The 14,460-nt window shown below is 46.5% G+C and overlaps 1 protein-coding gene and 1 long non-coding RNA gene across 7 annotated transcripts in view; one reads left to right on the forward strand and one right to left on the reverse strand.

The window, feature by feature from the left end:
* The window catches only part of TARBP1 (TAR (HIV-1) RNA binding protein 1), a 2,688,190-nt gene that overhangs the window by 1,396,413 nt on the left and 1,277,317 nt on the right, over positions 1–14,460 (forward strand). For all 6 annotated transcript variants that reach the window (XM_069607367.1, XM_069607363.1, XM_069607366.1 and 3 more), the window contains exon 14: positions 10,223–10,384. In XM_069607367.1, the coding sequence (XP_069463468.1) occupies positions 10,223–10,384 (162 nt within the window). The remainder of the gene's footprint in view (positions 1–10,222; positions 10,385–14,460) is intronic.
* Positions 1–14,460, reverse strand: part of LOC138467418 (uncharacterized) — a 146,752-nt gene that overhangs the window by 25,919 nt on the left and 106,373 nt on the right. The gene's annotated exons all lie outside the window — the stretch shown is intronic.

Below are 14,460 nucleotides of genomic sequence, written 5' to 3' on the forward strand. Positions count from 1 at the left end.
CCAGCCTAGTGTAGACTTTGTGTGGTGGGGAGTAGAAAGAGTACTCACGCTTCTCCGGGCCCAGCTCCCTCCACAGGTCGCAGAGCGAGAGTTGAGTCATCAGCTTAAGCAACACTTTGGCTGGGGGGGACGGGCGGGAGTGTTTGGCATCAGATCTGTCCCTGAGCGGGTCGAGGGTGCAGTTGTGGTCCCCACCCCAGATCACCGTGGAGTTTGCATGAGGGCCTAGTCTGGTGTATAGGGAGTGGAAGAAGGGGGTGGCATCATGGTTTGGGGCATAGGTGCTAACCAGGCACAGCTCCCTCCCCTCCACCGTACCCCGCACCAGGGCCATCCTACCTTCATCATCCGTCTTGGTGTCCGTTATCCTGAAGGGGACGGTCGGGTCTATCCATATCAAAACCCCCCTTGCGTATGAAGAGTAGGAGGATCCAATCAGGGTCCCTCGCCATGTCTTGGCCAGGGCTTTTAGTTTCTCCTCTGTTAAATGTGTTTCCTGGATCATGGCAATCCTGACTTTACAGCGCCTTAAGTATGTGTGTATTCTGCGTTGTTTCACGTAACTGTTCATGCCTCTGACGTTCCACGTCATTATTTTAATCGTTCCGGCCATGAGCATGGTTGGGTCCAATGTTCCCCCACTGTCTCGGGCGGGGGGTTTAGTTGGCAATGTATCTGTGATAAGGATGTCCTGGGGTCTCGGCGTTTCCCTTTCAAAGTCCCAACGTGGGTGCAACTCCTCCGCAATTCCCTCCCCCCCAATAAACTTCCCAAACAAAAAACTGGTCTAACGGAGGGAACCCCGTCATGACTGTCCCGTTTCCGCTCCTTAGGACCAAACATGGTCGTCGGGTGCCCTACGGGCGGGTAAACGTACCCTAAAAGAGGAATAGAACTCCAGGGGGTTGAGGGAGCTGGTGCTTCGGTGTTCCGCGTGGTATGATCCGTTCAGTTGCTTGTAGGGCGCGATTCCGTGTCGTTGTGCATCTGTGGAAGAGCTCTTTTCGTTATAGTTACGATGGGTGGTTCAGTTCTGCTTACGTCTCTTATCTTCGATGTCTGGCAGTTGTTGCTCGTCCATCCAGTCACGAGCGAGTGCCGGGGTGTCGAACAGGAGGGCCCTGTTGTTGTGTAGTACCTTTAGCCTGGAGGGGTACAGGAGCATGTATTTCACCCCGGCCGCTTTCAATCTAGCCTTAGTGTATATGAACTGGGCCCTGTTCCTCTGTACTTGGAACGTGTAATCCGGGTAGATCGCAATCTTGGCCGAGTTCCTCTGGATCTGTCCTCCCGAGCGCGAGAAGGCCAGGATGACCTCGCGGTCTCTGTAATTTAGCACCTTCGCTATCATGGGCCTGGGTGGGGCGCCCGGTGGCGGTTTCTTAGCGAGTGATCTGTGGGCCCTCTCTATGGTGAATCCCTGTGAAAGTTTCCCCGCTCCGATCTCTTGTAGCAGGAGATTTTCTACGTAGTCGGTGGGGTCTGAGCCCTCTATGCCTTCAGGTAGGCCTAGCAGCCGGATGTTATTTCGGCGGGCCCTCCCTTCGGCCTCCTCCGCTCTGTCTTCCAGATTCTTAACTCTCTGCCGTAGGCCGTCTACATCGTGTAGGAGTTGGGCCTTTGCTTCAGTATTTTCTCGTACCTGGGTCTCCAACGTCTCGGTCCTGTCCGCTAGCGCACGGACGTCTTGGCGCAGGAGCCCCAGGTCGATGGCCACGGCATCTATCTTGTTCACTATCGTTGCTTGGAATGAAGCGATGGCCTCCATGAGTTGGGTATTGCTGGGTTCGGTCGGCGCCGCGGCGGGGCCCGGGTCCTTATTAGCCGTTGTTGCTTCGGGGCACCCAGGGGCTGGGTGGTCGTTAGCCGCATACACATCCAGGGTGGTCTGTCGCTGTTTAGATTTGGCTCCCCTGCCCGTAGATCTGTCCAGGCTGGCCATGTTTACAGGTCCCCGGCGGGAGGGCCGCGCGCCTGTGTTTTTCCCTCGTCTCAGCGGGCGGGCCCGGTTCACTCTCCAGTCCCCGTCGGACCCCACCGCGGGGCCACTATATATGCCCTCGCAGGGGCCGTCTCGAACCCGGTGAGGCCTCCTTCGATCTTCCTCCGGAGCCTCTTCTCTCTCACTTGCGATGGGGGCGCGGATCTCCAGGCCAGCGCAGGGCTCCACGGGCTTAGTAGGATGCGGCCGCCATCTTGGTCTCAGATTACGCCGTTGTTCGCAAGCCGCGTTTAGGTCTTTTAGGGCCGCGATTTCCTTGTATGAGAAGTCCAAGGGCCTCCTGCAGGCTTCCACCACTCCTTCGATGTTTCTGCGGGCTCAAGTGTTGCTTAAGTGTCCCGTAAAGCAGCTTATCGATGTCCTTCGAGCGGAGCTCACCAGAGACGCGTCCACTCTACATGGCGGTTAGCCACGCCCCCCTACCAGACTGCCTTCTTAGTGGCCATTACTTCCATAAGAAGAGTTAGTGAATTGCAAGCATTGTCAGTGCAGGATCCTTTCTTTGTCATACACAAAGACAAACTTGTTTTATGTACTCCTCCTAGGTTCTCTCCTAAATTCATCTCAAAATTTCATGTGAACCAGTCTATTTAGCTTCCGGCTTTCTTCAAGAACCCAAAAAGCTCAGCTGAGGTAAAACTCCATACAATAGATGTAAGGGGGCAGTCCTTTACTATGTAAACGAGACCAGACCGCTAAGGAAACAGGCCAACTGTTTGTCTCTGTTGCTCCAGGCAGTGAAGGAGATCACATTTCCAAGAATGCCATTTCCAGATGGATAGTCGGGTACATACAACTGTGCTATTCCCTGTCAGACAAGACACTGCCTTTCACGCCACGAGCTCACTCCATAGGGAGCACAGGAGCTACTCTGGCATTTATTACAAATGTCCCCCGAGACAGCATTTGCAAAGCAGCTACATGGAGCTCAGTAGAGACTTTCACTCAGCACCACTGCATTGACACACATTCCAAGACAGATACACAGATAGGACAAGCGGTTCTAACACATCTGTTTGCCCATGAACCTTCTCACAACCCACCACCTTCTCCTAACACTGCTCGCTAATCTATGAACAGCATGTGATCTAAGCAGATTCCACAAGCCTCAGAAGGGATACATTACTCACCGTAATCGTATTTCTGACACTTGTATCTGCTTAGATTCACATGCGCCCACCCTTCCTCCCCTCGGAGAGAAGGCGCCTGAATGCTTATGAGCTTGTCTTATACATATCTGCTTGGATACAACTGTACTCGCGCTACACTTCATTCTACCTCCTGTCAGAAAAATAACTATCTGAGGGACCTCGACGCGTGAATGACCATGGGTACAGTGGACGTCACACTAGGGATTGTATTACTGGCACGCCATGTCGACATCCATGTTCGAGTTTCGAAAACAACTGTTATACGCTGCAGCTTCCACTAGATGTCGGCCTATGCACAGCATGTGAATCTAAGCAGATACAAGCATCAGAAATACGATTATGGTGAGTAATGTATCCTATACACACGTTGCATAAAGAAATCATATGAAAATATACACTTTTCAGAACATTTATGGTCCTTAATCTGCATAAAAAATGCAAACATGTAATGTGTGCTTAATTAAATTGAAAAAATAATGCAAGCTCTAAATACTAACAATCAGTCCAAATATAATGCATATAAAAAACATAAATAAAACATTAAAACTTTTATTAAAAACAAATATTCACACAACACATTACTTTCACTATAAAGCATTTTAGAGCAAAAACGTATTGCAAAACAAAAACCGGTCAAGTTAAGGTTACCATGATATGATTTGAATATAATAATTTTAAATTAATAGTTTGTTAGCTTAACGTTGATATTTTTGTTAGTTTAACCTTAGCTCATTTGTAAAAGATTTTTTCCAAATATTATATAAATATATAGCATCGCTCTATAGTTAAGGTGAAAACTATCATCCGTAGGAAATGCACAAATTCTATAGCTGTTAACTTTTGAGCCATAAAATGGATCTATAAATCATAGAATGAAGTGTTGCTGTGCCATGGGTTTGTGTTTTGAGGAACCGGGTGGGTAAATATTATTCCGTAACCTACCCTTTGTTAAGCCAAAATTATTGCAATAAATGCTGCGGTGAATATCACATCTAGTCCTATTGGCTAAACTGATGGGATACCTGAAGTGAGAAAAGAAACACACAGTCTAAGTAAAAAATAGTTTTGTATTAACAGCATAAAGCATGAAACAGAAAATTGTTTGTTGTCATTGAAGGCATAAACAGAAAAAAGCAAACAACAAGCAAAGGAAGAAAAACACACACCCTATACATTCATATTCCTTAATCATACGATATGTAGGTTTCAAATCTGGGCGGTGGTGTGGGGTAGAAGGGGAAGCATGCATAGAAGGAAATTGAATGATAAGCCAAAGTAGCGACGAGAAGATGTAAAGTCGTGATAGCAGCAAAAGTGAGACAGAATCATTCCTGTACTAACATAGTGCTACGAGCAAATCATTAGGCTAGACAACAATTTGTTCAGATTTGGGAGTGTCACTTTGTTGCTCCCAGTAGAGGGCTAGGTTGAAAATGCCAATAAAGTCCTGGTGGCATTTTATTCTTCCTCGGATGTGGCTTTGTTTTCCGAGGCTTAAATTTGCCAACGCGGTGGGGGAATGAGTTCAGAGGGTAAAGAAAAGAAAAAACAATCTGTGTGTGGGTGAATCTCAATAACCCACACTACCCTCACATTTGTTGCATTTCGGCGGTTTGGAACCAAAAGAATTTTGGAAAAATGAAGTATTCTGCCTTCATCAGGGCAGTGAAGATCAAGTTCTGAAAAGAAGAGAGAGGAGAAAACTCCTGGTGAGATGGAAGCTTGAGGAATGCCTTGAGGTTGGCAATTAATGCCTGTTTTGAGGCTATCCCAAAAGATAGTCAAAGGTTTTTCCTATTAGGAAGAAAGGGAAGGAGAAAATAAAGAGAGACTCCACTATAACAACATATTTAGTTAGTAAATCATTTGGATAAAACTTTCTACCGTGACTGCCTAAATCACCGGTGAAAAGGATAGAAAGAAAGTGCAAATATCCTATCCAAGTATTCCCAAGAGCCGATGCTTTGAGAGCCTCGATCCCTCACCGGTCCAGTGTCATGTGGTTGGCGTGGATATGTATGTAGGTCTGTGCACTGTGGGGCTTGGTTACCTTGGTGGTTAAAGGTTTGTAATCATCCCAGGTGTAGACTGGAGGAAACCGGACTCCTGGGTGTATGCGCCTCTGTTTCTAATATCCGCTCAAGTGGGTTGAAGTCCAGACAAGCTAGCAGGACAAACGAAATTAGAGTGAAAGGTGTTGGTACTCTTAGAACGGCACTGCATGGGTGGCACCACGACATGCATGGAAGCTGTTAAGGTTTCCCTGTGCGGTACTCACCTGCGCATGGCAGGTGTTGTCTTGATCTGCGGGTGAATGAGCCGAGTGCTCAATGTCGGCAAATCCCCAAGTTTGGGGATTGCGTGCAAGAGGAAAACAGCCGCTGGGTGCTGGTCATCCAGAGATAGTGCCAGGAGGTGTCTTGATCCTGAGTGAATCCTGGACTGGGGGTGGACAAGTGAGGGAGTGGAAAAAGGGGGGGGGGGCGGGAGGGGAGGAAAGGAAGAAGGGGGAATTGGGATACGAAGGGAAAAGGGAAAATGGATCGGCACAACATTTAACATTCCTATTCTGGGGCCCGGGCCCCTCTGAAATGGAAAGTCTCAAGCAAATTTGTGTTACGGTTCAAACGATATAAAGGATCAAATAAAAGGGCTTGTTGTTCACCTGTCCATTCATTTTCCTATATGGCAAATTACCAATTTTTGCTCACGTGCGCAGCCCAAATCTCAGGACGGACTTGTGCCAAATAAGAAACAAGTCGGGCACAAAGCACTCGAAGGAAATACTTTGTTGGTTTGGCATTAATCAGTCCAGTATTTTTTTTTTTAAACATTTTTTGGTGTAGAGGGGGTGCTCCTGTACCCAAAATGTTTGTTATATCTCCCATGATGCATTACTGATGACAAGCTTTTTAAGTCAGAGAATCAGTACGAACAGCAAAAAAAAATGAAATGACTTCAAAACTGTAATATTTTGAGGTGAGGCAATCACTGTGATTACTAGTTGGGGTAAGAGAAGTATTTTAAGTTAATTTAGGAAGCCATCTGTTTTATATAAAAACATTGCCCGGATTGCTTCCTAAATTAATCTTAAAATGTGTGGTTGGGTGTATTAGGGGGCTGTTGGTGTTTTTGTGCTTATAATTGCTTAATTAGTTTAATATAAAGTGTGCAATGAAACAAAATAGCAGCCACCAACTGGAACCTACTCCCTCCCATAATCAGAAGCATCGAGTCCCACGCAGCCTTCAGAAAAGCAATCAAAACAATGCTGTTTGTAGAACCTCTAAGGTGCCATGATACCAGCACCTCATCTGCCTCTCATGTCTAAATTACCACTGTACTGTACATTATATCAAGTATCTCTTGTATGTCATCCATGATTGCACATCCACCCTGTAAGGTACTGCCACTTGTAACCCATGCACTGCCTCTTACATCCTGTAACTAAGACACCTTCTTGAAACAGCGCCTCGATGCCTCCGGGCTGCTAGGTGCTTTACAAATACAAAAATAAATATATAAATATAATAAACGAAACACGCCTATGCTTGTTTACTATATCCCTTGTGGTAATTGGATAAGCTTTTCACGTGACTTAACTGTGAAGATCGCGATTCATGCCGGACTGTAAAGGAGTATGCGGGAGGTGGTATGCGGTGTTGAAACAAAAGTCCTTTATTCAGGAATATAGTGAGTTCAAAGGAACGAAAAACAAAAAAAATCAATGATGCAGGAAATTGTCAATTTTCCACTTGGCACGGGAGTATGGATGTCCTCTGCTTCAGGCTGCTTTCGATCTAATACGCCCAGTGGAAGCCTGTGTCGTCTTCACCCCTCTCCTCGCAGTGGTCCGGCTGATCAAATGAGAAAACACAGGAGACGCCACAATTCTTGTGAATCTGCTTTTTATTGGGCCCACCTTACTCCCCCTCCATTCCACGGTCCTCCTGGTGGCCGCGAAATATACTGGACACCTCCCCCTTCCCCTTGCTGGTACAAGACGTTCTCCCAAGCAGCCACCATTCTTCCAGCCCCCCACCAGTCCAAACCCATTCCTTGTCCGACTTCGAGGTCACGGTGGCCTCGGTCCCTGAGTAGATTAGTCCCATCGGCTCCGGATAAGGTAAATTCCAATTCTTATACTGACAGATCTTTTTGCTGGGAGACGTAGTGAAGGGGTGAAAATGGTCTGTGCGGTTTTCTTTTGTCTGGCAATCGTATTGTTCCTTGTCAAAATGGGTTGCCGTTGGTGCTGCAGCGCTGTTCTTTCTGGGATAGATAGTACCTAAGTGAGATGGAACATTGTGGCTCTCGAAACTTAACCTGCTGTTGTGACCCGGCATCTCTGGTGCGGTAGCGCCCGCTCTCTGGAGCACATAGGAAGGCTGCAACGGTCATCCGGGGCCCCCAAGGACACATCCTCACAATGACTTCAGGCAGGAAGATATCTACACAATCATACCTCCCTCTTCTTAATCACAGTACTTCGTTAGGAATCCTACCAGAACTCCTACATCCCTCATCCTCGTCTCAGTTCTGAATAGTTATTTTACCTATATAACCCCAGTGAAAAACCAGAAGGTGTTTCACTGCCCAAACCCCAGGGATCCTTTGCTCAGGTGGCCAGGGCATGGCCATCACCTTTGGATCCAGACCCTGGGGGTGGGCAAGCATGGGAGGATCACCTGAGTGAGAAGTCCTCGGCGAGTGTGGCAGACAGCTGACAGCGAGAAGCGGTATCCCCCTGCTTGCAGTTAGCCACAATTGCACAACCCATTTACCATTTTTGGACATTTCCAAACACACACCCCCCCCATCTTCACATAGTACTGTGAAGAAGAAGAGGCGATTGGGAGTAGTAAAGAGTACCCTATAAAATACCTTACGACCCAGAGGAAAGACTACGACCAACCACCCTCATGTTGTCCCGCTAATGAGATCAGGCAGGGTCAGGCACTCAATTGTAATTACTCAGAGGTGACTGCTGAGGGAAGCTTTCGATGTGAACTGTGCTGCATGAGGGAAGCCTTCATTGTGAACCTTGAGCGATTGAATGGAGATGAGCCGAGCCTGACCGAAAACTTTGCCGAACAAAGTAGCACTGGTAAAGACAGCACAGCCGGTGAGTCGGAGTGACTGAACTTGGGGAGGCTAGGAAAAGATTCCGTGGACAGAGTGGTGAGGCGCCACGTGGGTGCTCATTTGAAAGTCTCTGTTAGGTATCCAATTGATGCTGAGTGTGGGGAAAGGAATATTGAGATCGAAGTGGTCATGCAGCGGGTCATGCCAAATCCTGTGCACATTCAAAACTCTTCAATAGTTTAATGTACATCACAATTGGTCCGAGCCCGGCTGAGGGAGACTAATTGAGTGAATGAAAGGGATCTTAGCTTGGCTGAGAGGGACCCGTGGTGAACTGTGAGTCACCCAAGAAAGAATATTCTGAACATTGTTTTGAAGGGGATCTGAACTCGGAAGAGGGGGATGCAGGGAAAAGAACATTTGCATGTTGTTAGGACTGTGTTCTTTATGATTTGATGGTCGTAGCTTGCACCCATCTTTAGATTTAGGTTTAGAGAGGCGTTTATTACCCCTGTGAGAGTTCAATAAACAACCCTGAACTGTTGTCAATTGTCTGTCTTACTATTGCCACCATGCGTTACTCACACCCCACACCAGTCTTCCTCGTCAGAGTCTCCCACTAACGCCACCTCACTTTTCCTCATTACAGTCCCCCACTAACTCCTCCTCACTCTTCCTCATCACAGTACCTTCCCCACTTACATCAGCTGACTCTTCCACGTCACAATCCCCAACTGACCCACCTCACCGTTCCTCATCACAGTCCTGCACTGGCTCCACTCTCTTCTTTGTCGCTGCCCCCCACTCATTTCACCTCACTTTTCTCTTCACATCCCCCACTAACTTTACCTGGTCAGTCCCCATCCATCCCACCAGTCTTCCTCATCACAGTATGCAAATACCACCAACTCCCTCTTCCTCGTTGCAGTACTCCACTACCACCACCCGCACTCTTTCTTGTCACAGTCCCCAAGTACCCCACCTCACTCTTCCTTGTCAGTCCCCAACTACCCAACTTCAGTCACCCTCTTCAGTACCCCAACAACTCCACCTCACTCCTCCTCTTCACATCCCCCCACTGCCACATCACTTTCTCATCGCAGTACCCCACTACCTCCAACTCACTCTGCCTTGTCAGTCCCTCACTACCGCACCTCACTCTTCTTCATTACAGTTCCCAAATACCCCACCTCACTGTTCCTCGTCACAGTACACCATTACAAATCTCTGCTTATCTAGTGGATACAAAAAAGATGAACTACTTGATGTTCTGTAGCTCAAGAGCAGATATTGATAATACATTATATGGGATCAGTTATGTATTAAGAAAAAGACAGAATTACCAGTGGTGGGGAGGTATACAATCCAACCTTATATTTAAAAACACACTTTTTAAATGTTGCATCTCTTTCTTGCATGTGTGATCTGCTGTTCCAGTGAGGTCACTCATAATGCCTTAAGTGCTGTCATGTGTGATATCATCAGTGATGTAATTTGTGATGTCATCAGGGTGCTTATGGACTGTCCAATGCATGTCTCATAGTTAAGGTGGCATAGCTTCCAGCACCTGCTGAATTTTAGGTTGGTTGTTGCATTAAATCGACACCTTAATGTCACTTCAACTAAAAGTTTTCACTGAATTTCAAGGGTTTGGGTGCATCAGATTATCTCACCTTAACAGTGCTTCAACCAGATTTTGCTGCACGGAACCTATTCACCTTAACGGCACCTTAATTCGTTTTCACTGGAGATAAATATATGTGCATTTTTTACATTTATTGTTGCTGCTATAGATTTTTCACTTGGATAACAAAATGTTGAGGTTTCTTCTATGCATTTTACACAAGGAGCCACTGTTGCCTTAGACATTAAATTATTCTAGTGCCCTTAGTATACCACAGAAAATTCTGATTTGTGTACAACTAAGCATTGGTCAAGTCAAATTTGTTTATATTTTTTATGTCTCTGCTTCTAATCAATATAGGTGCCAGATTTGGATCGCTGCAATTTATATCTAGCAGCACTGTCAGAGTTGGTGAATCTATCCTCAAAGATTGACTGGAAAACAGGAACATCTCTGCAGAATTTTATATTTTCCTTATCAAATGCATCTGTACAGACTTTTCAGAAGGCAATAGCTAAGCAGGTACATACAAATTCCCATTGAACTTAATTTGGCAATTATATTATGCATTGATGTGCACTATTCGTACACTGAGGTACTTTGTGTTGCTTTTTATATATCTGTAACATTTCACACAAAACTAGGAGTCTGGCAGTACACAAATGGAGTTCAATTTATTAGAAGTTAGTGAGCAGGTGCAATTGGATCTAGGCCAAGTGGCCTAAGCGCCGCCCATCTGTCAGTCACTGCTTAACTGTTGGTGCTGTAAAGGCATCATTAGTCAGGCACAGACTGCGTGTTCAAGTTTTCTTAACAAAACATTTATTCAACTGAAAAGGCAGGGTGGATCAATACCTAACTTCCCCTTTGCAGAGGTGGGATTTCCATACTTAAAGGAAACTAATTATAGTCTATGTCAGGATGTCCAAAGTAAGGCATCCGTCTATATCCAAAACCTATACTTGCCCTCACAACTTACTGCATACAATGTGTAGGGATGTCCGCATCAAAAGAAATAGTGATCAAAGTAAAGTTCAGAGCTTCTTTTAGCTCTGTCTTTTAATCAGCTCACCTTCCCCAAGTTCAAGATAGTTCCAGCTTTCAAACAAATGGAGTGCAATTCTTCCAGCTTTCAAAGTAACACTCGATTCAAGTACCACGACAAAGTCTCTGCATAACACACGCTTCTTGATGGGTGTTTCAGTGGCTTTTCCAAATGGGGTCACCCGGTATAGGCGCAGTTGTCGGACCACACGGTCCATCCACCAGAGGTCAGGCAACCAGTACCCTTCCTTGACTGCTTTTCCTTGGGTAGCTAGTAAACTGCTTCTCTTCAGCAGTACGGTTTGCATCTGTTCATGTGTCACTCTCCTGACCCGGTATTGTGGCCTGGTTAACCACCTTGGCTTTGTTGCACCTCCTTATATTTCCGTGTCTCCTGACAATGCTTGTTTACACAGTTCTTTGCACCTGCACTCACTCTTTGTGCTCTCTTGGCTTTGCTAGCACTTGTTTTGGATGATGCACTTCACCATTTTCATGTGATTCAAAACTTGCTTCACAATTAAGTTCACAATTCTGTCTTTCATTCCTTTCAATATGCCCAAGTATTTCCAACTTGCTTTCAATTCGTTTGGCATTCAAACTGTGTTTTAACTTGCTTTCAAGTCATTCGGTATTCAAAATGCATGTTTACTTGCTTTCAATTTGTTTGTTATTAAAAATGTACTTTAACTGTTTTCAGGTGGTTCAGTATTCAAAATTGTAATTGTTTATTTGTAAAGCACTTATACAAAAGTGAAGCGCTTCAAACTGCTTCAAGGCAGGAAGGAACAATAGGATATTGTCGTCATTCTTATGCCTTGAAGAATCTGAATGGTCTAACTGCAATAGCTAGCATCGGGGGGGGGGGGGGGGGGAAACATACAAGACAAAAAAGTATTGGTCGACAATGCGCCAATGCATTCAGGAAAAGCCAGCTAGGGAGGGGAGATAGAGGACATGGACAGGCTAAGCCTAGTACATACAAGGTTGTGCAAGTGCGCAGACAGAAGTGCGAGGGAGTTTATGGGGACATGTGCGCACAGTCCACAGGGGCCAGGATTAAGTGCAGAGTGGGTGCCACTCACGTGGAACGTATTCCTAATGCAGTAGTGTAAGGCAGAGTACAGAGGCCCGGAGGCAACTGCAAGACTGGCGGGATGAGCCTGGGACATGTGAAGCCCTGGAGGTGCACCAGGTGACTAGTTAGCTGACTAAACGGGTTGGGGAAGAGAATGAAGGACGGAAGCAGGAAAGAGGTGGGAGGAAGGTTAGCAAGGGAGAGGATACAGAAAGAGGAAGAGAAGAGGAATGTCTTGAGGAGTTTCTGGAACTTAAGGAGTTCCGGCTCAAGGCAGAGAGAGGCAGGTAGGTTATTCCAGAGGGAGGCACCTGCAAAGGATAAGGATCTACCTCAAAATTTGTTCAGAAAAACGGTTCACCGGCAGAGAGTTGGAGGATGCTGAGCCGAGGGCTCTGGAAGGAGAGTATTTAGGAAAAGAGTGTTTTAGATGGTAGGGATCCTGGCCCCAGAAAGCCTTGTGGACTATGCAGATGGACTTGAACGTGTTCCCTGCATCCACGGGGAGCCAGTGGAAGAATTTCAGCACCAGAGAGATGCAGTCCATAGGCTTGAGGCCAAGGATAAGTCTTGCGGTTCTGTTCTGGATAAGTTAGTGGTCAAAGAGTAGAGGTAGGAAGATTGAAAAAGAGCCTATTGCAGTAGTTCAGTCTGGAGAGAACCAGGGTACAGGAGACAGTTAGCCTCCTTTCAGCGTCACCACCTGCCAGTCCAGTGTACCCCCCCTTTGGTTTCACTCACCGGTCGGTTTTATGTTAATGTTAAAGGACATTTGTACCGCGCACTATCACCACCGGAGTGGTCCCTTGGCGCTCTGGCGGCTCTAAAAGAGGAGGGGGAGGTTGAGTTAGTGGGAGGAAGCAGGAAAAGTGCAAGAGAGCAGTGATGTGCTGTTGGCGGTCTCAGCCCGGTGGGTCCGTTGGCTGGGCCTGGGGTGTTTACGGCCGGTAGTCGTCGTGTACTGTTGTGCAAGGCTATGTGTGTTTTTGTTTTGTTGTTGCAATGTAGTGAAGTTTGTGCGGTTTGTTGTGCTGTAGGTTTTGGTTGTGTTTGGTTTGGAGTTTGAGAGGTGTATGCAGAAAGGTAAATTGTTAGTAGGGTTGGTTAGTTTGCGTCTCTATCCTGAATTGAAGCGCTCTGCTTGCGTATTCTCCCCTGTTGCGGCTCTGTCCTGATCTGGGTCTGACTGGCATACAGGTTCCTTACTCCTCTAGCCCCCTCCTCAAACACGGTCTCTCAAACATCCCCTTATCCTCCATTCATACTCCTGTGACCAGTGCATCTGCCAATGACAACATCTCAGGTGGTGGGGTGATTGCCAATATCTCGATAATTCCACACCAATGTGGAACCTGGCGGTAATTAAATTAAGGGGCGGGCGAAAGTGTTGGTGGGATTGTCTGGGTTAGTTGACTCAGTCTCCGTGCGTGCCGCCTGTGTTCCTGACTATCCGGTGTCACCCGTCCAGTTGCCGTGGGCTTTACTCTCCCGGGTCAGGGATGTCCGTGTCTTTCCGGTTTAGTTGTCCATTTTTCCAGTTTCGGTTTCCAGGTTTAGTCTGTGGTGTTGTAGAGCCAGGTTTTTAGTGATTTCCTGAATTTTAGGTGATCTTCAGTGTTTATTTCCTTTGGGATGTTGTTCCAGGTTGTTGCAGCTAAGTGGTAGAAGGAGGTGCCTCCAAGTTTTTTCTTAGGGTATGGTTTGAGTTCCAGGCGGATTTCGTTGCTCGATCAGAGGGGTCTCGTTGGTTTGTAGACTGTTATTTTCTTTTGTAGGAATTCTGCTCCATGTCCGCTGATTGCCCTGTGCGTTATGCACATTGTTTTGAAGGTGATGCGATGTTTTACTGGGAGCCAGTGTAGTGTTTTTAGGGCTGGAGTGATGTGGTCTCTTCTGGATAGTTTGAGGAGTAGTGTTGCTGCTGCATTTTGGATCTGTTGCAGTTTCTTCAGGAGGTATTCAGGTATTCCGAGGTAGAGGCTGTTTGCATAGTCTATTTTAGACATGATTAGGGCGACGATAGTGAGTGTTTTGTGCGCGAAGGAGAGGAAAGGTAGAATTCTTCTTGCCGTCCGGAGGAGGAAAAGGTATTTCTTCACTGTTGCATTTATTTGTGGCTCCAGGGTTAGGTTGTTGTCCATTAGGACTCCCAGATTTTTTACTACCTTTGATGGTGTTGGTGCGTTTCCCATTTCCGTAGGCCATGGGATGGTGGTTTCGTTCTCTTGGTCTTTGGGTACGATCATGATTTCTGTCTTTCCTGGGTTGATTTTCAGGTTGTTGGCATCCATCGAGTCGAAGACTTCTTTTAGACAGTTGGTAAGGGTTGAGTGGTCGGCATCGGTGTCTTTGATTTTGTAGATGATCTGAGTGTCATCTGCATAGTTGTAACATGTAATGTTGTATTTTTTGAAGATTCTGAAGACCGGAGTCTGGTAGATGTTGAAATATAGTGGAGATAGTGAGGATCCTTGTG

This window comes from Ambystoma mexicanum, chromosome 4q (genome assembly GCF_040938575.1).
Source record: "Ambystoma mexicanum isolate Mex_15411 chromosome 4q, UKY_AmexF1_1, whole genome shotgun sequence".
NCBI classification, from domain to species: Eukaryota; Metazoa; Chordata; class Amphibia; order Caudata; family Ambystomatidae; genus Ambystoma; species Ambystoma mexicanum.